This window comes from Sorex fumeus, unplaced genomic scaffold (assembly GCF_029834395.1).
Source record: "Sorex fumeus unplaced genomic scaffold, SorFum_2.1 ptg000044l, whole genome shotgun sequence".
In the NCBI taxonomy this organism is placed as follows: domain Eukaryota; kingdom Metazoa; phylum Chordata; class Mammalia; order Eulipotyphla; family Soricidae; genus Sorex; species Sorex fumeus.
The window spans coordinates 34,921,029-34,947,222 of record NW_026606101.1 but is presented as its reverse complement, the minus strand read 5'-3'; the positions used below and the strand labels follow the sequence as shown (position 1 = coordinate 34,947,222).

Genomic DNA, 26,194 nt, shown 5'->3' with positions numbered 1-26,194 from the left:
GTCCCCCACCCCCGCCTTTCTTTGCCTTCTCAAGCCCCTTTCCTTCTTTTTCCTCCTTCCCTGTTATCTTTTCTCCTTCCTTCTCTTTTTCCTTCCATTCCTTCTTTTCTTTCTTCCTTCTCTCCGTTCTCACTTCTCCTCCCTCCCCTGCGTCCCTCTCTGCGGACTGACTCTCCTGTATGACTAAATCTTCTCCCAGTAAAACCTCATCCCTGTGTTCACAGGCACATAAAGTTCACTGATCCCCATAGCTGTTAAGGACCTGAAGCACAGTTACTGCTTCACCCCTGTGACAGTATTTCAGGGGAAACTCGAGAATGCTATATCAGAGTTCTGCAGGTGTGCCAAATACTGTGACAGACTTGAGCATATTCGAGGATGATTTGCTAATATTGCTCATGATTTTATTAGAAGTGAAACAGGGAACTAGCACCATATCCATGGAAAAGAATGAACATGTCTTTTCTATCCATTCATGTTTTCTAGATCGTAAGTTCTCATAACAAATACATTCAGTAATGTGAAAAGGTTTGCTCTTTCCCGTGGTCAGGTCAGAGCTCCCACAAGTGTTGCCTGGCTGCTTCGTGTAAAAATACCGCTGGATTTGGAATCCTGAAAGCAAGTACTTTCCTACCTTGCTAATGTGGGGTCTGAGTCTTTTATTTTTTATAAGGGTTTTTATATTTTATCTTTATAAAAAGGCCCTTTTATGAAAACCATATGGGTATATTCAGAATGATCTTGAATATCTTAAATATATCTGATATATATACATACACACTCATATATATGAATATACATAGAGAGAGAGAGAAATAACAATCTGAAACCACAATGCTATTACAGCAGAGAAATTGGCTGGAGATTTAAGAAAATGATTGCAGGTCTGTTATGTAAATGAAATGGCTGGACAAAGCTCCAGCCCCAGGAAATTTAAAGTAGTGGATCTCTCCCTCCTTCCCACCCTCCCTCCCTTCGTCTTTCTCTCCATATATAAATATTTGCGTTCAGTGGTGCACAGAGCTTACTCCTGGCTCTGTGCTCAGGAATCACTCTTGGCAGGGCCCAGAGAACATATATGTGGTGCTGGAAACTGAACTGGGGTTGGCCGTGTGCAGGCAAGCACTTCCTCTCAGTACTGTCTTTCCTACCCAACTCAGGGGCTCTCTAGAGATGCTGAGGAACATCAGATCTTAACTGATGCTCAGTTTAGAGAGCCTTGATTGCTCCCTGCCTCAGCTCTCCTCCCTCCACAGTCTTCTCAGGAGGGTGGCAGTGAGCCCAGCATGCTGTCTTCTAGGCGTCCAGCTTGTCATTGGCAGATACCTGGCATCAGTGTGGATGACAAGGGAAGGCCTACATCCGTCACCTTCCTTCCGGCGAGGTCAGAGCAGCCTCCTTTGCAGTTGTGCTTACCCAGCATATTTGCTCTCTGATAATCCCCTCGGGCAAAAGAGCAACAACAAATAACAATCAGAAACCATAATGCTATTACAGAAGAGAAATTGGCTGGAGATTTAAGGAAATGATTGCAGGTATGTTATGTAAATGAAATGGCCAGCAAAGCTCCAGCCCCAGGAAATTTAAAGTAGTGGAGGGCATGGTCCCAATTTGTTCTCCACATCAGGGTGCGGTTAGAATGCAGTGTGAGCGTTTATTTGGAGGTACCTGGCATTTGTCAGCTGGCATTGCACCCCGGTCATTACCATTAATATTCTATAGTAACTACAGTATTGTGATTTCCATGGAAGTGTTTCCCAGTGCCAATATTTCTTCCACAGCCCTGTAAAGGATGGGTCTTGTCTTTATGCATTCTGATGGAGTCCTATTCACTGAGACTGTACCCAGGCCAACACATTGCGAGCTCATTGCTCTTGCTGTGATGTTTTTGCGGTTGTCTCCAGCTGATCATTTCATGTGCCGTCATCCCTCTGGGTTCTCATGGCTAAAGCAGAGCCTGCGGTGCAGCCTGACTTGACTGCTTGTGCCATTCCCCAAGGGTGAAAGATTCAATTCTTAGGCTACCAGATTGAATAACTGCACTGAACTTGGCTTTCCCTCTTGACATTTTATGAACAAGATTTAAACTATTTTATTTATTTTTTTTTTGTCTTTACTGTCCAATGGCTATGTAATGACTAGGGACAGACATTACATGGAAAGTGGCAGGACTGCATTCAAATCTTGGTCTACACCCCGCCCCCTCTTTCCCATGCTCTGTTCATGTCTACGTACCACATAGCTGCTATCTGGGTGGGCCAGTTCTTTGCATGTTTCATTACCCTTTTCCAAGATATCCTGCTTGCAGACTGGAGCAATAGTAAGGAGCTTGCCTGGCAGGCAGCTGACCTAGGTTTGATCCCTGACACCACATATGGAGCCCACCAAGAGTAAATCTGGGGACTGCTGGGTGTGACCCCCAAAACAAAACATAGAGAATGTCCTGCTTGTGCCTTGCCTCCCAGAAGTCTCATCAAGCCCTATGGGCCCCAATTGAACCCCTTTTGCTTTTTTCTGCTTGCAGAGCCCTAAAGACTGTCTTTGAATAATACCAGTGGGCATCACCATAATTATAGACTTTAAAACTTGAACTGGTTCCATCTTACTTGTTGTCCTTCTCTGAGACTCAGTGTAATACTGTTTCTTTGTTCTTTGGCTGCCACCTGACTCCAGGTATCCCACTTTTAGGTGATCTTTGAAAATGATGAATGCCCCGTGAATTGATGCTAATCAGTAGACAGTGAAGTGCTAAGTTACATCAGGCATTGCCTGCTCTGGAACACCTGAGTACTTACCCTGGGTGACCCTGTCATCACCCTCGTGAGCATTGTAAACTTGTTAAGGACAGAGCAGTCGGTTGCTACTCCTGACACCTCGAGCTGGTGATGTCATATCATCAGCAGCAGAAGCCAGAATCTGTCAGTTGGCGGTGGTTGGGGGAATTTAGAGAATAGTTGATTCATTTGTTGAATAAAGATATTGAGAGCCAGGATTCACTAACTTGCCATGCTTTACACAATGCAGCTATAGCTCCCAATTAGGTCTTATGTTCCCTGCACCAAATTTACTGTCAAGTTGAGCCAGGTGCTGCTGGATTCCAGTTTGCTTACACTGGGTGAGAAGAGTCTCACCTTCCCAATCTCAGGTTAGGTATCACATACTATTTTTTTTATACCATCTGTTGATGGAGACTGTTGTTCTGTTCCACTACTGATGGTTGAATTTCTCAAGCTACTCAGCATGAGTGTTAGGTCTCCCACCTCTTTCCCAATTCCATACCCTCTTCCTTAGCCACGGGGCATTCCTGGTTCATAGCTCAGTCCCTGTGTTGCTTTTACTTTCTGACTTGGAGAACCTTCCAGCAGCCTCTCCAAATACTCAAATTCCCAATGGCCTATGAGATACAACTTAGAACTGCCTTGACCACGAATGATGTCAGAGATGGGTGGACTTAAAAATCTCTCTAAAGCATGCATTTGTGTTGTCTGGTAGAAATACTTAGTGAATTCCTGCCACATAGAGTCAATAACCATTTTTTTTTTAAAGCAGAGGTAGGAGGACTCAGAATCCCGCTCATGTACCTTTGGGGATTTTCTCAGAGCATACTGAGAGCACCTTTGATGGTTAAATTCTCTCCCACTTTTAAACATCCATAATACTTGTTCTGGACTCTTTCTTCTGGCCGATTATTATGTTACATGCCTTCTGAGCATATGGCACTTTACTAGAAGGTAAAGGTCTTTGCATGAAGAGTGTGTGTATGAATTCCACATGGTTTCTAGAACAGTGTACCATCCATTGAAATTGCTCGGGGAACAGTATTCCCAAATGGACCACAATTCACTCCTCTCACAGGTTAGAACATGAAATACAGCAGCTGAAGCAGAGGATCAGTGAGGTCGATGTTGTTCAGAAAGAGCATTGCGGAGCCTTAGAGGGGAAGAGCGCTGCTTCCAGTTTGTCATCCAGTGCTGAAAAATCTCATCTGGGTTCTCTCATGGATGACAGGTACTGAGCATCACATTGATATCGAGTCTGCATTTCTGGTATGATTAATGACCACGATTCCACAGACTGATCGGTTTGATGATGGAGGGATCAGTCAAAGGGGCAAATTTTGCATGTCCTGAGAAATGCTTTGTCCTTTTCTACTATTCTCTGACAAGTGATACAATGAGGGATTATCTGAAGGGAACCAAAGACCTAAGAGCTAGCCAGCCACATATAAGGAATGGTGGTACAAGTAGTTTGTGTGAGACGGTAGGAATAGAATCTGCAGGGAAATCAGATTGTAACAAAAGAAGTAATACAAGACTAGGTTGAAATGAAGAATAAAGCAGAGTTCATTGAACTGTACTAATAAGGGAAGGATCTGATGCTGACAGTTAATTTATAGAAAGCATCCGTTGCACGTACATGGAGTCTATTACAAAAACCATACCAGTATATTCAGAATGATTTTGAATATCTTAATATACTTGATGTTATCAAAAGAAAATTATTCTCAGCCCAGATGGCATTATAAATTTCTCTGTGGCTTGACAGTGAGATATAGTGAGATAGTCCTTTATCTTTAAGAATAGGGATTATTTTCCTCAACCCACCAGTGGCATAGGATCTTTCAAATTTGAGAGTTCTAAGGCCTGGCTATTCAGAAATATATATTTGGATATCAAAATGTATTCTGAAAGGCACAAGCCTCTGTGTCTCTACCTTCTACAGAATAATTTAAAACTTAAATAAAGGCCTCCAGAGGCAGTTTATTTGTATACATTTAATTGCATATGATTTTTTGTAACTACTGTACTTTATTATTATTGTAATTCCATTCTTGCAGTCTCATTTGTTTTATTTAAAATATTAATTTATTTACCTTGCATTTCAGAATATCATTTTGCCACAGACAATAGGACAGAAATAATTACAGGATTTTCCATATAATTAGAAAGGTGAAATAAAACCTTTTTAAAAGTGGGTTAAAATGTAAACATATCATTAATATAATCCATCTAATCAGCAGCTGTACATCGGATGAGGGAAAGTAGAACTCAGTAAACCATCGGTTTGGGCACAGAGGATTTTCTTTTGGGAGGATAGGGGCAGAGGCACATCCTTCGATGTGAGGAATCACTCTTGGTGGGCTCCAGAGACCAGATGGGACGTCAAGGATGGAACTCGGGCCAGCCAAGTACAAGGCAAACTCCCAACCCATTGTACTATTTCTCTGGCCCCATGGACACAGAAGATTTTTGATGGCACTAATGTCTCTGTGTTTCTTCTGGATGAAAGGAAGAACTTTATACAGGGTCACTGATAGTGTATGGGATGCCAGACACTCAGTTAACAATTGCCTCAAAAGTGAGCTGTTTCTGACTGCACTGCATTTGTCCTGTGCCCAGCCTTTGGGAAAGTAGAGACTTAAACTACAGTCTCTCCCAAACAGGAGCAGATAACCCAGGTGGAGTGACAAGACAGAACAGAACAAGGCCAGACACTGTTCCAGTAGAATCAGGAAGATTTTTGTTTTTTCACTCTTCCTCTTAGTGATTTTATCATGTATGAAGTAACTGTTGTCATTTTCTTCCCTCTGACTGAAAAGAGGCTTAGTGAGTAAAATGGTGAGCCACAGAGTGAGGCCTGGAATGCTGGGCCTCCTAAAGCCTGATTCTCTGATCCTCTGCACCAGAGCTTCCCACTGTGGAAATTGAGGCAAACTGGGACAGAATCACCGAGTCTCCCATGTTTTTCAAACATCCTGTTATCCATCCAGTTCTAGTGCATGTGTGTGTGTGTGTGTGTTGAGGTGGGGGTTGGGGGCAGTGGTGGTGGTGATGGATTTAATAAATATGCAGCACTAAATTTCTTAAAAAGTAAAAAAAAGTTTCATTTTTTGGCATTAATAATTGCTAAATTCTTAATTTAGAAACTTCCAGGCCACAGGGGTAGTACAGTGGGTTGTTGCTTGCCTTGCACATGGCCGAACTGGGTTCTGTTTCTGGTTACCCCCATATGGGCCCCAAAACCCTGCTGGGAGTAGGCCTGAACACAGCCAGGTATGGCCCCCAAACAAAACGATGCTAAAAAACAATTTAGCCATTTCCCTGTGTTGAGGGTAAAGATAATCAGAAATGCCCCTTCTGGCTAGAAATTCTAAATTACCTTCATTTCTGTTGTTTCCAGGATTAATGCTTATATTGAAGAAGAAGTCCAAAGACGTCTTCAGGATTTGCATCGTGTGCTTGGTGACTATAGTGATAACTCCACAGATATGATGAAGGTGAGAAGAAACCCTAAGTAATCACTCATTCTATTTTGAGAGGTGCTTTCAGTAAGTTTTCAGGGAGAGGAGTCCTCTGTTGCTCTCTTATCTCAGTCAGAAAATTGAAATGCAAAATATTCTAGAAACATTAATTTTTGGTTGGATTTTTAACAGTTTATAAATTCTATTTATAGAGGTCACAATATTAAAAAGCATATTTGAACCTCTAGGAGCTACCTAGAGAGGACAGGAGTTAAGGTGCTTGCCTTGCATGTAGTTGACCCCAGTTTGATCACAGCATTGCACGAGGTCCCCTTGAGCAGACTAAGGAAGCCATGAACCCCACTGGGTGTGCCCCCAGACCAAAGCAAAACAATGATTTTAAGTCCTGATGGAAGATTGTGTTTTGTTTTGCTTAACATCAGATAGTGACAGGGTTTAAAACCAGGCTCCTACATGCAAAGCATGTTCTCAAGCCACTGAGAGAAATTCTTAAGTCAATTAAAGAGCCTCCTCAATGCTTTATTTTGGCCAGAGAGATACGACAGGGTTTCAGGTGCCTGTAGTATCTTTGAACAACCCTGGTTCGATCACTGACACCATATATGGTCCTCTGAGCACACCAGAAGTGCTCCATGAGCACAGAACACCAGGTATACCCCACAACCCCTCCCCCCAAAAAGAGAAAAGCAGAAAATGCTTTATTTTTATCTTGACTTATAAAAATTCTATGTGTGGTATCTTCTGTTTTCTCTAGAAACCAACCCTAGACATTTAATTTGCTTGGTAAATTATCCCAAGTAGGTACTCAATTTTGCTTTTGACATGATACATGCTGGTGACAAATTGATTTTTATCAAAATAAAGGTATTTCCTGTCTGTCTTACAAATTAAGATATGTCCCAAGGAAATCTTACTTTTAATGTTATTCTTAGAAAGTTAAGATTGTAAGTAAATTATTCATTTTGCTTGTAGGCAGATGGCTCGGTAGTCCTGTTTACCTTGGGGACAGAAAGGCTGTCATTGTTGAATGACAACTGTGTTTCTATAGACTTTTTTCCTATAAATATTTCTAATCAAATTAGGGGATTTCTCTCATGTATGAACATGTTATAATTTAATATAGAAGGGTTTTTATTTTCTTTTCAGAATAACGAGAAGCTTCACAATGGCACCATTCAACGAAAGCTAAAATATGAGGTAGGTAATGATTTTCCAGATTGATAAGGTCGCCTAAAATTATGGCATGCTTGTGTGATTAAATTTTCTTAATGTTTAGTTGCATAATTAGAATTTTGAAGTCCCAGTGAGATTAATGGCTAATAGAGATGACAAAGTATTCTATGGACTTAAAAGTAAATGAAATCCTGCAGGTTGAAAACTGCTTTGACTTTATTTGAATGGCATGGAGCGATGGTGGTGGCCTTTGCCCAGTTTCTCATTTGTAACCATATATTTTCCCTTAGCCTGCATTTAAAAGGCAGAATTATATAATCAGAGTCAGCAATAAGACTTGGAAAGGAATTGAGTCTTGTTCTATGTTATAGAAACCTTGCTCTTTTTATAGACTATGAGTTGGCAGTGATACAAAGAAAATGCTCTTAGTTGATGATCTTACTTCTGTAGTGGATTATCAAACCCAGCGTTGTTTGGGTGTGCAATTTGTAATATTTTTTCTTTGTTTTCATCCACTAAGGTCCTTTACCTTCCCATATATGTCTAGGCTAAAAAACTAATAAACAAAACTGCAAGCTAGTATAAATCTTAAGATGGTATCTACTCATTTTCAAAAAGAAACTGGGAAGTGAAGGGCGATGTTTCAGAGTAGGGTTATTGAGTTTGAGCCTCTCCATACCCTCTGTTCCAGTCATCCATTTATACCATTATTTTCGTTTAGACATGCACCTCTTTTTTTTTTTAACTTTTTTTTTCTTTTTTTTTCCCCTTTATTTTATTTTTTTTTTTTTAAGTTGTAGATTTACAATTTTTTGTGCTTTGGTTTCAGTTATACAATGATCAGATACCCATCCCTCCACCAGTGCCCATTTTCTACCACCATGGATAATATCCCTCCCACCCCCATCCCCCCATCCCCCCTGTCTCTGTGGCAGGGCAATCCCCTGTGTTCTCTCTCTCCTTTTGGGTGTTGTGTAGACATGCACCTCTTTAGTAGGAAATTTTGTGAAGTGCACGACATTGCCGTTGATAATGCTAATTTGTAGATACAGTAATATCAGTCTAACCAGGGGAAATAGAATTAAGAATTCCTGTGAAATGAGAAAAGAGAACCATGATTCAGGTGGAAATACTTGTCAGTTTCTTTTGACTAGTCCTGGCGTTCTCAGTGAGTACGGCCCAGATTTCTCTTACAATTTGGAGGTATGATTATGAACTATTTTCACAGCTCCATTTGAACTTTTGGAAACCAATCCTAAGGTCTTACATTATTTTAGAGTAAATGAACTATTAGACCAAGAAATGGATATTGTGGGATCAATCCCATCCAATATAATTCTATCAAAACACTCCTCAGTTTAAAAGATACATCATGGAACTCAGTCTTCTATGTGCGAATCGGTCTCTCTATCTGAATTCATCCATCAGTCAATCCAGATGGCTTGGGCTTTTTACTTGTCCTGTTTTACTCTACACAGTGAAACCAATGACCTCAGGAATCTTTATGTGCATGGAACTACAGAAAGTGCTACTATATTTCTTTTTCAGCATTTTTGACATCTTGAACAGAAACTGTCTTTTCCCAGTTCTGCCCAAAGATATTACTGCTATCTCTGGCCTTGTTGGAGAAGTGGGATGAAGGTAGATCAGAACAACCACCAGCATCATAAATCAACGCCTTTCAAGGCCTGCAAATCCCTGTCAGAACCACAGGAGAGAACCCAGCAGCCCATCGTACTCCAAGGATTGTCGCATCCTAAGTGGAACTCTAGCCATCCTAATGCATGGGTGACTGTCAACCAAAATATTTTAATCTACCTAGTATCTCTCCCCTTAATGAAAACAATGCTAGCCGTAAAGAATATTTTCAAGATAAGTCGAAAAGTGTCAGTGAGCTCATGACTCAGAAAGATGAACACTGCTTCGGCATGGAGTCCATCCAGTCCATCCAGATTGGCTGCACAGACATCTCAGGAAGTGTCTATGAATCGTGGGAGCATTCAGCTCAGGCAGAGCCAGCACCTCCAGCTCTGGCCTACAGCAAGTGTAGACGGCAACAAGCATGCACCAGCAGTGTTCCTTGGCATTAACCCACCGCATTGCTCTGTAGTGAGCAGCAAGTGAAGGACACACTAGGCCCCAGAGAAATCAGCTGTCTGGAGTCCCTGGTCATTGTCAGGACAGAAGAAGCCCTAGGTTGGGTTGGGATATGAGCCCTTCATACAGATACCAGAAGTCCCCTGCTAGAGACTGGCAGGGGAGGAATCAGCTAGGTCAATCATCTGATACCCTGTGTGACATCATTAGCTCACCCCGCACGTCATAATGTTCATCATCAGCTGACTCCTGTTTCTGAAATGCCGAGCCCAGGACTTGCCCTTGAAGTCACACTGGGCATCATTAGAGTCTCCATCTTCCCCTGTGGCTCAGATAGCAGTCACATCAGCAGCGGGATGGGGACTGCAGCCCAGGGGAGCACACCTGCCTCCCAGGACTCTTGACCTTATTCCCAGCTCAGCCACTGCAAAGGTTCCTCCCCTCGTCCAGGTTTTCCCCCTGGAACACGGAGAGACTAGAACTAGCTCTGTATTTACCCAGACTTGCACGCAATTCTCAGAGCTGGTGCAGAAGACTTCAGGAGTGCCCTGTAAAAGACCTTCTTGAGCAGATGGCTTATTCTCTTCCAGAACTTCAGCTAACCTGTTCAGAGGCCTTACTGGCTTGCTTTTGCTAACTGCAAAGAACCTGACATGTGGCCAGCATGTTTGCTCCTACTGCCTTCAGCTTTATATGCATTGGTCCTCTTGGAAAGCCCGCCCAGCACTAGGGGCAATTTTCATGCTTTGCCTCTCTCTGAATTCCAGGAGATTCAAATTGGCTTTGGTGGACAGAATGTGCAGTTCCTGGGCTGTGTCAAGAGCCTTCTGCTCACTGGATTTAGTTACAACAAAAAACCTCCTTCAGCAGCCATGCGGTGACCTCCTGGGCGCCCTCATCCTGAATCTGAGGCCGCTACTTTCGCCAATCATCCTATGCTCCCGCAAGATGTGGTTCAGCTTTCTCAAGTGGAAAGCTGACATTCTGAATGTTGTTTTGGCAAGTGGGGTTTGGGTGTCATCCAAGTTCCACAGTATATTAGTGGACCTGACTGACTTTCTTCACGGAAACAGAGAAGCCAGCCTCCTCTCAGTGGCAGAGCTTCAGAGTCGAGGCGCCCTGCAGCCAGGCCCGCTGCCCACCTCTGGCCCTTCTTAACACACGCATAGTACAGGAATGACAGATTTCCCACCCTCTCACTCAGCCTCTGAATGGGCCCACACATGGACACAGTTGGATGTGGTCAGATGTTTTGCTTTAATAGAATTCAGGTGCCTCATCATTCCAGCCAAGCAAAAGTTACTAAGCGTCCGGCACATCTTCTTACAAAAATGAAAACTGCTAGCAGGCTGCACTCTGCAGCACCGTCCTAATGTGGCACCAGAGCTCTGGAGACTGACCCTCAACTCCCTCGAAAAGGCTCTGTGGCTGTTCTTGCATCTGCCGACTTTCTAGGGACTGTAGGTGTGAAAAATAATCAGCCTCATTTTTGAGATCTTTCCTAAAACGAGCAGGATGAAGCCCTTCCAGAACTGTGACGGTCGCAGTGCTGCTTAATGGATGTGACAGTGGAAAAAAATGCAAGCCTCTCATATTGAAAGTGTAAATATTTCAAACACCTACAAGAAATAATTATATTTGATACCAGAACATTGATAAAACATCTTTATCACCACCTTGCTTTCCCATCCCGAAGCCCAGTCCTTGTAATGTGAGTCCCGCTCCATTATTTGCAAAGCAATCAAAGCATTTCTGATTGTGTTTGGCTTCCATCTGTGCCCGCTGGATTCCAGCAGGCTAATTTGCGCTGCCTGAAAAAGCGCCCGGCTTGTCAAATGACCTCCGTTGCCATCCTTCTAGCCGCGGTTGGGACAGCTCTGTAGCCAAGCACGTTAATGAATGCATCAGGTTTCCTGGAAGGTCCGGGCTTTAAAATGTCCCCTCCCTGTCACAGATGGGATGAAGGCAGCACTGCAGGTTCTGGGGGTTTGCGTTCTTCCTCCCTTAATTTCCTTTTCCTGTCTCCTTTCAGACTGTTAGACTGTCCCTTTCAAACCTCTGCGGTTCCTGTTTGTTCTTTTGTCCATGCCACGTGCTCCCCCCAACACACACACACGCCAGCTCTGTCTTTGAGCCTGTGCACTCTGAGAAACACTCTTCACCTTTCCCATGTGTAACTTTTTCTAACAGCTTCTGTAGCTGCCTTATCAAATACAGGGTCACATCTCCAACTGCTTCTCCTCGCTCCTCCCCTCCTTACCCATCACACATAAGCTCTAACCAAGGTGAGTGCTGCTGCCCATGCCAGGTGTGCTGGCCTTACTTCTGAGAGGAGTTCAGACCCATGTCAGCTTCATGGAGGTCTTCCCTTCTTAAGAACTTTCTAGTTACTTGGCCTTCTCTGCAGGAGGCTTTAGACTGGGCTCCTTGAAATCTCTTTCTCTGGTGTTTCACTCTTTGCCATTCTCCCCATTGTGTTCACATCCTGACAAAGAACCATGTTATAGGTTCTATACTACTGACTTCATCTGACATTGACTTCTGGCTCTCAGGGTCTCGGGATGGGGAGGTGTCCCTCCTCATCGCTCCATCACCTCTCCTTCCAGATTCGTGTTTAGTTCTTGTCAGCTATTCACCCAGTGTTGTACACCATTGAAATAGCCAGCTTATTCCTTTAAGTCAGTCATTTTAGCCCTGTCATGAAGGAGTCATTTACTGTCTGGTCAAATCTTTGGACAGGGTAAATGCTGAATGATCTTCGTTACTATTCTGAATGATAAGGACAGTGTCAACAATTGACCCATTGAGAAACTTTCCCTTTGACTAGGAGTTGCACATCGTTCATCTTTCTACGTCAGTGCCCACAAGGTACTTGGCTTATTCAGTATTTTCATCATTAATTGTCCTCTACCCTGGTTGAAGGAAGTAAACAGGAAAAGGCAGGACACTAGACACTGTGTTAGGGTCCACCCACTGGTGGCTCCCAGCTTGCTTGCAGTAGCTAAGCAGTCAATTTTGCCCTGGGTAGGCTCTCGAATTAAAATGTTTCAGGTGGAATAGGCTTGATCCCTTCCTCACCTCCCCCATACACACATTCACACAGATCCTGTTGCTTCACAGGTGAAGTCTTTTGGATCTTTGATGAGGACATTATTAAAATCGATTTGTCACATTCTTGGATGGCAAATCTTCCATGGGAAATATTTCTGAATCATGATAGTTTTCTGAGATTCCATCAAAATTATGGGCTCTTTGTTTTTTGTTTTGTTGGGGGCGGGGCAGCACACCCAGTGATTCTCAGGTGTTACTCTGGCTCTGCACTTATTGTACTTAGGGAACCATATTGGCTACCAGGGATCAAGCCTGTGTTGGCCAAATGCAGAACAGGCATGCTATACACTGTACTATTTCTCCAGCCCAATATTTTTATATATGTTTGTGTGGGTTTTTTCCATCATATGCTTTTTTGCATGGCCTTTAAAAATTGTTTTATTCAGTATTTTTGCATATATTCTGATCACAAAATAAGAATTGATTCTGCTAAAATGTAGAATTTCAGATGCTAGCAAATCTTGAGTCAAACCCATCTAGCTAAGATTTGTTCAGAAATCTGCCTTATAGAATATGTGAAAATAAAAATAAAATTATTATAAATTAAAAAAAAGAAAAGGAAATAACATACAAGAGTACTGGGCATAATTTTAACAAAGAGTGATAAATATTAAATAGCCTTGTATGTTTCACACATATTTCTGTTATAAATTATGATCTTTAATGTGGTTCACAAAGCATGCAGAAAATATGAATTGCATAAAAATCATGATATTCATTATAACTTAGCTCTGTGATTAAGTAGCTATACTTGTGGCTACTGCTGAGACCATACACAGAACAGAAATAGCTTCTTCATTTCAGTGTTTGGCGTTTCATGTCACTTCTCTCACCTAAGCAAAGTTTTACCTGGAAATCAGCTCTGATATGAGCACTTTGTTTACTTTCCATAAAGTACGAAGGTTGCCATAATGTCTGCAGAAGCCACTACTTTTGTATCATTACCTAATGTGGCCTTATTTTCTACATTTTTGATTTACGGGTTCCACGTGGTGGTCCTTTGGGAACCAGGTGATCCTGGGGATTGAACATGGGGCTCCCACATGCAAAACTTGTCCTCTGACCTTTTGAGTTATCTACCCTACCCTGTGGCTTTAATCACCAAAGGTTTCTCTTGACTCCACTGCATCTTTGTTTGGGAGTTCTAAACCCATCATACTCTGGTAGGGAGCAAGGTGAGGTTCTCCATATCCAGAGTATAGTTATCTTCTCAGTTGTAATGAGTTCCTGTCTGATGAGGGGTGGAGGGGATGGGATATATACCTTGTTACATGGCATTTTGTTTTGTTGTATTAGAGCCACATGCATTTCCATTGTGGGTCTTGTTAATGCATTCTAGACAATACTTCTTTGAGTGCTTTTGAAACAGTGATCTCATCTGAATTTGATTAAAATCCATTTTGCTCACAGCTGCCTATTTTACGGACATGTGGTTGGCAGGATGAATTTATTTAGTCTTTGTTGGAAAATACTTCAAAACACTTTGTCTCCCCTTTCTCATATATATATATATATATATATATATGCAGACACACACATATATATACATATACATATATATCTTTTGGAGGAGAATACTTATATCTCCTAGCAGTTATCCTAACTTTTATGAATATTCTTTTCCCAAGATGATTCAAAGCTTTGTATAATAAATAGATTAAAGCACTTTTATATTAATGCTTCCTTTGATGGTCAAACCGATTTACTGGATAGACCAATTTCTAATGATGTTATTTTGTTAATCTACTTATACAGCCTCCAATATTTATTTTAGACAGTTCTGCTTCATTCTTTAAAATACTTTGTGTCTGTGATTGATGTGCTATAAATCAGCTATTGCTAAACAAGAAACATTGCTTAAAATGCCACACACACACACACACACGCTTTTACACACACACACACACACACACACACATTTACTTGCAAGCTTTTGCAAGTAGGTAGAGGTGGTTCTGCCCTCAGCTTTAGATCATCTGCAACTCCAGTAGGGTCTGTCTCATCTTGGGATCTCTGCTAAGGGGTCAAGGACAGTCATGATAAAAGAAGCAGTAGAGGGGAGCCATACAGCATGTCATACAATATCCCATTGGTTTACACAGGTCACTTGTTCAGTTCAAAGTCAAAGGGCAAGGAAACCAAGACAAAGTCTGTTTCTACTACAGTTCCTAGTACTAGTTTTAGTACTCCTAGAGAGAGAACAATTGGGCCAGTAGTTCAGCCCACTACAAATATGTTATGTCAAGGTATACAGCAATATTAAAAATAAAATTTAAATAAAAACTCTAAGACTTCTTCCTATGGAAGTATGCCGGCACCAGGAAGAATATATGTTCTATGACCTTTAAAGTTACTTAGTAGAATTTGTTCTGTAATTAATTTTTTGCTTGACATCTCCTTGGATGAATTGATCACCATTTTCCACTAAAAGAGTACATTTATTGGAAACTGTTCTCTACATCAGTGAATTTCTAGAATCTTTCTTGCGATCTCTACATGCTATCTCTTCATCCATAGAACCCTACTATAACAGAGTAAAGCAAATCTATTCAAATTACCCATTCTGTCTCACACTTGCAAAGAAGATAGTTACTGCACTCACACATCCTCCAGTACCCTTAGTCCTTCTAATGGATCTTACATAGTATAGTTTCAAAACTACCACTAATTTCTTGTTAAGAATATGTCCTTGTATGGGACCATGGGACCCTGGATGTCATGCCCATGAACTGCCTCCGGCTGCTATTTAAGCTCAGTAATGGCCATGATCCAGAGACACACAAAAAGAATCTCAGCTTGATGCAGAGATTTCTCCAGACCTTAATTATCTAAAATTTTAGAATTCTAGGAGCACACGGCTGCTCTTGCAGCCATGTAACATCTTATGCTGTTCATAACAAGCAATACAAAATAAATTATCTAGCATCTGCCTCTTCAGCTGGTTTGAGTGATGGCGGGAAAATTCAAAATAATGGTGGTGAGAAGGTGTAATGGCGGTGGGACTGGTGTTGAAATATTTAATGTAAACCATTACTATGAACAACAGTATGAAAATAAAATTTTCCCAAAAAAAGAATGCACCCTTATAATTTACCTTTTTTTTTGAGGCATGAAGCTGAATATGGAATTTCTAGAAATTAAAGATTATTTATCACTGTTTTGTTTGTTAAGAATTCCTTTAGAGGGTCTTTGAAATTTTGTTGTTTCCTTGAGCAGACTTATACCTCCTTTTGCTTTCTGTATTTTTAGCTCTTATAGAAAAAGAGTTCTGATATAGTCATAGTGTGGATGTGGACAAATAAATTTATATACTCAGTCTTGCTGTAGCTGGAAGTTTAGACCGTATTCTCTGTAGAAACCTGATAAAGATAATTCCCCTACTTCAATTGCTCCTGGAATTCAAGTTCAAATTGAACTAAGACTAGATCTCAGAAAAACATAGTTAACTGCAACGAGTTATCTGGAGACAAAGGTCATTAAAGGAATTGGCCTTTTGTGATCTACAAAATGATGGTGACCTTTTCAGTAATTTCAGTTTGAAACATTCATCAAATATTCAGTATTTTCATATCTTGAAATCATGTGGATCAACTCAGATAGGTTTGGAGAAATAATTGTTTTCAGTTAGAATCACAGTTTGGAATTATTAGATAAACCTTACAGATTTACCCCTAGGGCACTAACATATTGCTTTTATAATATGTATATAACATGTACTATTATATAAACAAAATAATGTTTCACAAACTTTATGCTCAATATAATTTTTCTTATTCTAGGTATCTCTTATTTCTCTGAAGATAAGTATTTAAATTAAAGAAATGCTCCTTTATTTGAAAACCCTTACCTCTGCTTCTCATATGAGTATTTTAAACTTAAAAGTGAAATATAGTTAGCATTTTTCTTTATCTAAGATTTTGTATCTTACCTTTTCAGGGAGAATTATGATATATCCATGGCAGACATAGTCATATGCAATAGTAAAGTCTAGTTCAGTCGTATGTATTAAGTTTTAAAGATAGTGTGCTGTTAGCTCAAGCATGTGGAGGCAGATTCTACCTTCTGGAAATGAAGATAAACCTGACTTGACTTTCTACTGTGCTCAAAGTCTGTACCTGTTCACACAATTTTGTTTTGAATTTTGTCCTGTCTTTTTCTGTCCTGTCCTGTCCTGTCCTGTCCTGTCCTTCCTTTCTGTTTAATCACTGTGAGATACACAGTTACAAAGCTGTTTACTATCAGGTTTCAGTCACATAATGTTCCAACAACCATCCCTTCATTTGTGTACATTTCCCACCACCAATGTCCCCAGCTTTCTCTCTCTCTCTCTCTCTCTCTCTCTCTCTCTCTCTCTCTCTCTCTCTCTCTCTCTCTCTCTCTCTCTCTCTCTCTTCCTCCCATCTCCCATTCTCCCTCCCTCTCTCCTTCCTCTCTTTCTCCTTTTGGGCATTGGGAGGGTTTGCTGTGTAGATACTGAGAGATTATCATGTATGTCCCTTTACCTACTTTCAGCACACAGTTCTATCCAGAGTGATCATTTCCAGCTATCTTTGTCATAGTGGTCCGTTCTCTATCTCAACTGCCTTCTCCCCAGGCACTTGAAGCAGGCTTCCCATGTTTCTAAACGTGGGCCAGGAGGACTACTACTGGATATTAGATTACTCTTCTTGGATATTAGACTCATCATTTTTTTTTGTTTTCTTTTTTTTACATCCCACAAATGAGTGCAGTCATTTTATGTCTGTTCCTCTCCTTCTGACTTATTACACTCAGCATGACACTCTTCATGTCCATTCATTTATAAGCGAATTTCATTACTTCATTTTTACTCATAACTATGTAGTCTTCCATTGTGAAGATGTACCATAGTTTCTTTAACCACTTGTCTATTCTCAGGCACTTGGGTTGTTTCCAGATTCTGGCTACTGTGAATAGTGCCACAGTGAACATAGAAGTACAGATGGCATTTTTGCTGTGTGTTTTTGGCCCCACATGGTATTGCTGGATCGAACGGAAGCTCGATTTCTAGCTTTTTAAAGAATACCTATATTGTTTTCCACAAAAGGTTAAACTGATCAACATTCCCAACAGTGAAGGAGAGTCCCTTTCTCCCTACTGATTGCTCTTACTCTTTTTTTTATATATGACAGTCTCTGTGGTGAAAGGTGATATCTCATTGTTGTTTTGATTTGTATCTCCCTGATGATTAGTGATGTAGATCATTTTTTCATGTGTCTTTTGGCCATTGTATTTCTTCTTTGAGGGAGTTTCTGTTCATTTCTTCTCCCCATTTTTTGAAGCTAATGGTGTCTTCAAAGATGAAACACCATTGTTTCACTAACAAAAATTTTTTAAAAATGTAAATGATGGAGAATGGGCACTGGTGGAGGAATGGGTACTGGATCATTGTATATCTGAAACTCAAGCACAAAAATTTGTAAGTTTACAACTGTACCTCATGGTGTTTCACTAATAAAATTTTAAAAATAAAAAAGAAGGGATCACTAAAAAAAAAAAAAAAAAAAAAAAAAAAAAAAAGATGAAACACCATTAACCAAGCAAGTGAAAGCAAATATAAAAAAATAGGGCTACATTAAACTAAGAAGCTTCTGTACCTCAGAAGAAACAGTGACCATTAATCAAAGACAGCCCAGAGATTGGGAAAAATTATTTACTCGATACCCATCTGATAAAGAGCTAACACCCAAGATAAAAAGGCACTATTAAAACTTTTCAAGAAAAAAAATCCAAGTCCCCTATTTCTTAAAATGTGACTCATATTTGAGAGTGTAGTAAATCTTTCCCATGTCTGCTTTATACCCCATTTTCAAGCGTACAAGTATAGAACAGTCTCTAGGGGCATAGTAGGTGAATGATCTAATGAGTTCTAATTAGAATTATCACCATGGTGAATGTGATTATAAAAAGGAGGACCTAGAAACACATTCTAGAAACAGATTTTGTGATTGGAATAGAGAAAAGAGTGTTGATTTTTTTTTCCTGGGGAAAAAAGACCTGTTTTGTTGATAATTGAAATGTAAAACTTGTGTATTTGGCTTTAGGTTATGAGAAGGCAGTCCTTAGGTCTGATCTTATCATAGTTAGAATGTACACTGAATTGAGCCATCTGGTACATAATTAAGAGTGTTTAGGGGTGTATGTTGATGACTCCCTGTACAATTGGTCAATTCCATCAATTCCATGCCCTCTGTTATGCTGACAGTGATCTGAGTGGAATTAATTCCACTTTCTATTAATTTTCTTACTTTTCCCCCTTTGAAGGAGATAGCTTAAGTAGGAAGAGAAGATTGTACTCTAAATATTACAAATGTAACCTGTGTTGTGTGTGGGGGGGGGAGGTTGTTTGTTTGTTTGTTTTTAATGGCTGGGAACTTACTATAAGTATTTCCAAAATCCAATACTTTCCCTCTAAAATGATAAAATAGCATATGTGTTTACCCAGAACATTAGAAATGTAATCCAGGTTATGGATTGGATTGAGCTTTTGATTGACCTTTTATTTCTAATTGAACACTCTACAGTGCATTTAAAGTTCTTTGAAGTATCTTAACATATTTCTCTCTGCCAGATGTACTGCAAGATTTGCTTTTAAATACAGAGCCTTTTTCATGCTTCTTGCCTTAGACTGCAATGTTACAGCAAGTCAGAATCTTCTACAACATGTAGAGAAATTGTGACTTATTCCAAAATAAATAATTACACAGAAATGTAAAAACATTGAAAAATAATGGTGTGTAATATATAGCACACATTTACTTGTCTAATGTGAAACTTAAAGATATTCAAAATATATCTACCTTCAAATAAAATTAATTTTAGAGACATTTCATTTTCCTCCCTTCCCATTATAAACATAGTTTAGGAGAATGTCAGGACTCTTTTAGAGTGTATCTGAGAACTTTACATTTCTTATGATATTGACTTCAAAAAGCAATTTTTGAAAATTACATAGCAGCAGTGATTTGATGGAAACACACACTCTTGATTTTTCCCTGTTCATCTATTTATATTTTTGTTCAAATGTCTGCAGATCCCTATCTTATTTTAGTTATTCATTTCTCTACCTACACTTAGTCTTCAATTATTATGAAATCAGTGAGATTGAAGTGAGCTGTGCCCATAGATTATACTGAGGGACTTTAACACAATTTCTGATACTAACTGGGAAAGTGCCTCTTGCATCCCATATAGAATAATTTATTCTCTCTCTCTCTCTCTCTCTCTCTCTCTCTCTCTCTCTCTCTCTCTCTCTCTCCTTCTTTCCTTTTATTACTCTTTTTCTTTCTATTCTCCCTCCCTCCCACCCCCTCCCTTCCTCTCTGCTTCCTTCCTTATTTCTTTCCTTCTTTCCTTCCTTTGAAGTACCATAATTCACATTACTGTTAATGATAGGGAAGATTTCTTGCACATAATATATATGTCAGCATCAGCTTCCATACCCAGCCAGCCTCTGCCCTTGATAAATTGAGTGCCGTAAACCATTTTTTGTTGTTGTTGTTTGGGGCATATTTTTGTTTTGTTTTGTATGGGACTATACCTGGCAATGCTCAAGGGTTACTCCTGACTCTGCACTCAGGGATTACTACTGGTGATGCTCCAAAGACCATATGGGATGCCTAGGATCAACCCTGGGTCAGCTGCTTTCAGGGTAACTGCCCTGCAGTTGTGCTATTTCACCGGCTCCTACAAACCAGTTATCAGGTGTGGAACCATTTCCTGGGCACACATACAGGTGCTGTCCTAAGTTCAGGTGGGCTGTGTAAATAGAGTAAGATCCAGTTTCCTCTAGCTAACTGGCCCCTACTTAACTCATATGTCTAGTTAAAACATCAAAGCAGATACATTTTTAAGAGTTTATGAACCAGAGATTTAATTAACTTTCTTTTTTCATTAGAGACTGATTTCATCTGCTTAGAAATAGAAAATTTTCCAAATATAAAATGCCCATGAAATGATCAAACTATCAGTTATAATCTTAAGCAATATGAAAGCTACCTTATAAAGAAATACCTATAAGGTAGCATTTTCAAACGTTACAGTAGGACTCCCATTAGAGTGAGGGAAAAAAAAACAATCAGAATGTAATAATATTAAAAATGACTGGAAGTTTATTATGTAAGTTACTTTGCTTTTCCAGGACCTGACCCTATAACGAGGAGTTGGTGCTTAATAAAAGATACTAGTGTATTGGGCTGGAGCAATAGCACAGCGGGTAGGGCGTTTGCCTTGCACATCGCCAGCCGGGCTGACCCAAGTTAGATTCCTCTGCCTTCAATTCCTCAACCCCTCTCACAGAGCCCCACAAGATACCGAGAATATCTCTTCCACACAGCAAAACCTGGCAAGCTACCTGATATGCCAAACATAGTAACAAATCTCACAATGTTACTGGACGCGCTCAAGCAAATTGATGAACGGGAGGACAGTGACAGTGACCAGTGTATTATTTGCCTGTATATGCTCACTGTACCTTTAGGAAGATCAAGATCAACCTCTGTTGCTTAGTTGATAGAATATATATCAAGGACAGTTTTTACTCTAGATCTTCCACAGTAAAATTTGAGTCATTTAGACAGCAGGTATGTTTCCTTTCTCTCTGTGTGTCCTAATACACATTTCTAAAACTGATGTATTGATTAGTTTACTTGTCAAAGTCAGCCTTGAACTAGTGGTACCACCAGGCAGAACCCTGCCTAGTTCATAGTTGAACCCCGACATCCTCTCAAGCTATTTCCACATGCCCATCCCCACAGACACAGTGATGCTGAGCTACTGAGTAACTTACTCAAAGCCCAGTCCCTAAAGCTCAGGTTTGGATTCTGAATCTTCTCGTTTTCTTTTTCTAGTCTGAAGGGCATACTGCTCGAGATCCCAAGTTTATTTTCAGTGATTTCTTCCCAGAAGCAGGTCGTTTGCGAACAGTTTCAAGGGTGTGAAAGCTTGTTGGTGTATCGTCATCACTCCTTACAATAATCCCTTGATACACAATGATCCCAACAGTACAGGTGTCTGTGTAGAGGTCGTGGCAAACAACACTTGCCATTTACCTTTCAGAGTTGCTGTCTTGCAGACGTGTGGGTTTTGGCCGCCACGTGCCTAACGTGATAGGGATCCAGTACGAAGAATTGCAAGCATGGGGATGAAAGTTCTTTAACAAGGTCTTTTGATGCCTTAAGAGGTTTTTCACTATTTCTGTTGCAGGTGGGTTGAAGGAAGATGTAACTGCTTTTTCTCTCTTCCTTTTATTCACTCATGCCTCTGAATTCAACGCTTCTCACTGGAGAAAATCTTATTAGCTTTGGAGCTGGCCATGTACCGTCTACTCGGCAGAGTAGGGCGAATCGAGATTCTGTAGCAGATAGAGTAATGACTCTTGCCTTCCCAATTAGTATTATCTGTGATTCCTGTTGATGGAAGTCCCTCCAGCCGCATGCCCTCTGCTGAGGTGTTTTTTCCAGCCTCAGAGCTGGGCTTCTCCCTCCAGCTCCGCTTCCAGCACACTGCAGCAAGCTGTTTCTAGGCAGTCGTGTCAGATCTGAAAAAAAGATTATGTTCCTACTTGAAAAACACAGTGATTAAGCTTGACGTAGAGGAATCAGGGCTTTAGCAGAGCCTGGAGTTGGGCCATTGAACCATGGCATTTGCAGGTCGGGTCCTCCTTAACATGAAATGCCTTTGAAAATAGATGAAGCCACAAAATTAGTTCTCTTCATTTTTACCTTATAAGAGATAGACCAATTCCATGTTTCAGGAAGTGTCTATATTTAAAGCAAATTAGGATAAATATTGTCAGTGGGTTTAAATACGGACGTTAGAAATACACACATGGAGAAACCCTCCTTCAGAAGAATTTCTCAGATGGTTTCTGACATCGGGGACAGCTAAATAGGTGCACTAGTGAGATTAAAATTAATGGTTCTCATTTTGAGTGACCAGGCATACAGGGGGAAAAATTAAGATGCTCTTAAATTCCTTGATGCCTTCATATCATGCCAAAATGTGTATTCTATCGGTTAGATGAAAGCAGTAATTTGAGACAAATTATATGCCTTCCCACAATTACCCAGAAACCTGAGTTTTCAAAGTGCAGCTTGGTTGTACCTTCCATATTACATTTGCCTGAGGATCTGAGGTTCAAGGATCCTGCTTGAAAGACAGGGAACTTGCTGCCTGCCTCTTTACTTTTTATTATTTTTGTGTGTTGGGAGGGAAGGGCCACACTGAGAAGTTCTCCGTGCTTGGGGTCTCTCACACTTGATGCTCGGGGAACTGTATAGTGCCAGGAACTGAACTCCCAAGTTTTCCTTTTACTCAGATAAATGGGTTTCACTGAATAATTTTGGAGTTCTCCACTTTTCAGAGTTACATATATATTGGTGTATTAGCTCAGTTTACCTTAAATGATAATACTATTTTAAAGTTGCATAATATCAGTATGGCCTAAATTTTCCACCGTGGACCTTTTTATTTGATAGAGTTTGGTACAGGATGTTGCCCCACAGGGGAACTGTGCAGATTAAAGAAATAAAGCATATGTGCTTTATTTTAAGTTATTTGTACGTAGAATGTATTCAATAAATGCTACTTATAATTGTGATTATAATATTTGCTGCTATTGCTTCAAAAGACACTCTCTTCTGTTTTCGAAAACCCCAGGTTAGTGCTGATGATAAGCATTGTTCAGATTTTCTTCTCTTCACACTCAGCAGAACTCATTTTGAAGAATTTTTTTCGTGCCTCTTGTTCAAATCTTTCCGGCTTTCTACCATCCCAACTATAAATGTTGTAGAGCCAAGTTGATTATTAGTCAAATGGAGCCTGGGGAAAATATTTGAGATGTGTTTTAATTATAATTTGAAGGACTTCCTGCACTACACTGGTTTACAAAAATGCCTACAAGTTAAAAATGAAGTAAATTTGAACTAAATCTCCAGCCTTTGGAGCTTAATGTTCAGCAATTTGATAGTCTGTGAAGGAGAAAGAAGCTTGTCAGATGATCAAGACTTTTCAGAAAGGAATCTGGTACACCATGATTTTTTTAAGTTGGAATATGTAATCTGGACCTTGTTTCACTTGTTCTTGTAAATTGAAAGGAACTTCAAAGGCACACAACATTTTGAAGTGCTTTTGCCCTAACTGTGGAATGGCATACCTAAAGAAATGGTCTTTTGTTATAAGGGACTTAGCATTTCTTTTTCAAAGGAAGCCATCATTTTTCTAAATAAACTCTCCTGGTTTGATGCTCTTTTCTCTACTTGAAACACATTTTCTCCTGCCTGGCCAGGCAGGGTATTTGCAGCAGAGTGATCCTGATTTCTCTTTGTTCTTCTTGTCTGATGTGCCTTTGATAGCGGATGGTTTCTCGCTCTCTGGGAGCAAATCCAGACGACCTGAAGGATCCAATTAAAATTAGTATTCCACGCTACGTCCTCTGCGGGCAAGGGAAAGATGAGCACTTCGAGTTTGAGGTCAAGGTAAGTGTTCTTTCTTTATTCCTCTGGAGGAATGGAGATTTAAGATTATGCAGGCTGCCTCTGCCCCCGCCCCATTTTTTATAATCAGATACAACATGTGAATAGCCTGTTCTATAAAATACAGTCATTTCCCTTATTTAAATCAGTATGTATGTGAAAGGTTGTCTTCCATGGAATGATAACTGGAGAATCAGATGTGAAAGTTCCTGTCACATGTCAGCCCCCATGGAGAGTGACCAGCCATCCCAGATTGCCCAGGTTCTTTCCGTGTTCAGCATTGACAGTTCCATGCACTGGAAAACCCTGTCAAACCAGGAAAACCAAGATACTTGATCACCCTGCCCAGAGGCCTAGGTTTAGTATTCACATCTCTAATGTAAGGCATGATATTATTTACATCACATAAAATATTTTTATCTGTGCATACAAAGGATGTCTGGTATGTAAAAGACAATGTACTATAGCTGCTGTCATTGTTACTCTTGCTATTTTCATGCTTGTTTCTATTTTCAGGAAGTTTTCCTATTTTTTTTTAAGTATTTGATTTATGCAAACTTTTAGGAAGAGAGATGCTTATTTCCTTACATCATACTTTCCGAAAAAAATGACTTCATCTTATTTGTAATTTATTTACATTGACTCATAATGCCTCATTAAATATCACTGGATGCCATCCCATCCTCTTTTGAAGGAATTAATAATAAATTATACTTGTTCATTTTCAAGGGTTGACAAAGGTGTTGATTCAATGATGTCCACAAGGGGTCACCAGTATTTGGCTTCAGAAAGGTGTTCTTTTCCGTGTTCTTGGTCAGACAAATGTGAGATTAGAATCGTGATGCCAAATTCTTTAGATTCTGATTCTACTACAGTTTTTTTTTGGGAGGGGGACTGGGGGGTGAGCCAGTCTTTTAACTTTTCTGATCCTCTTCTTCTTCACTGGTCAGTGAGGGGAATTGGACAAAATCAGTGGCTTCCAAAGTTGGTCTTAGCTGAGGCCTTTATTCAGAGAACAGTGGAACTAAGAACAGTATAGGAAGCTCTCAGCCAGCGGGGAGCTGCTGTCCCCTGGAGTGGGTGGAAGGAGCCTGAGACCAGCCCTGCCTGCCTCCTGCAGAATCCGGGAGACCTCAGGGGATATGCTCTCCCCAGAAATTCCTCCTGTTAGGTATGCATATTCTTCCAATCTTCCTGAAGAAGCAATTTACTTTTCTGTTTTACCAGGCTTCCTCAATTCTTATTTCTGCATGCAAATTTTCCCTTTTGAAAAATGTGTGGACATTAATTTATGTATGTTGTTTCAGTTGAGACATAGTATATGTGGTGGTGAATTTTGCTGCCAATTTCTGGTTTTTTTTTTTTAAATTGCAATGTTATGTCATGCCTTTGATCCAATATTTTACTTCATTCTAACCTAATTTGATGCCTACTTCCAGCTTTTTTAAGGTTCTACATGTGTTATATCATGTAGCATTTGTCTCTTTTCAGTGTGAGTCCCCTTTTTATTATGCCCCGAAGATCCATCCATGTTGTGATTTCCTTCCTTCTTTCTGTTTCCAATGAAAGAAAAGAAGGAAAATGGTGGGCCCAAACAGGCAGGGCATGCAGGACTTAGAGAGTTCAGTGGCCAAGAGCCACCTCTCCAGGATCAACCATGGGCTAGTGACGGGCACTGGACAGAGAAACAGGAATCAGACCCCAGGCTGGTCCTTTGTCAGTTTATTTCTCTCTTCTCCCTGGCGTTGTCCGAGCTCTCCCTTCATGGCGTAATCATAGTCATCATTTTGGTCGCATTCCGGGTCATAAGAGTTCCATCATCCTAGCCTTCTCACAGACCTCAAAGTCTCCAAAGTCTCAGTTCTCCTCCTCTCGTCATCAACACCTCTTCATCGACCTTCTTGTCCTCAACATCTAGTCCTCAGGGTCTAGTCTTCAGCATCTAGTCTTCAGCATTGTAAGGTAGTGATGCAAAGGTGGAGTTGAACATTATCACAACAACAAAAAGAAGTAGCCACTGCTCCTTCAGGAGATTAACTCAAGGATAAATCTCATCTAA

At 40.3% G+C, this 26,194-nt stretch overlaps 1 protein-coding gene across 1 annotated transcript in view; it reads left to right on the top strand.

The window, feature by feature from the left end:
• The window catches only part of KIF16B (kinesin family member 16B), a 327,590-nt gene that overhangs the window by 227,234 nt on the left and 74,162 nt on the right, over positions 1-26,194 (top strand). The window contains exons 20-23 of the mRNA XM_056122148.1: positions 3,856-4,008; positions 6,181-6,277; positions 7,409-7,459; positions 24,016-24,138. Of these exons, the coding sequence (XP_055978123.1) occupies positions 3,856-4,008; positions 6,181-6,277; positions 7,409-7,459; positions 24,016-24,138 (424 nt within the window). The remainder of the gene's footprint in view (positions 1-3,855; positions 4,009-6,180; positions 6,278-7,408; positions 7,460-24,015; positions 24,139-26,194) is intronic.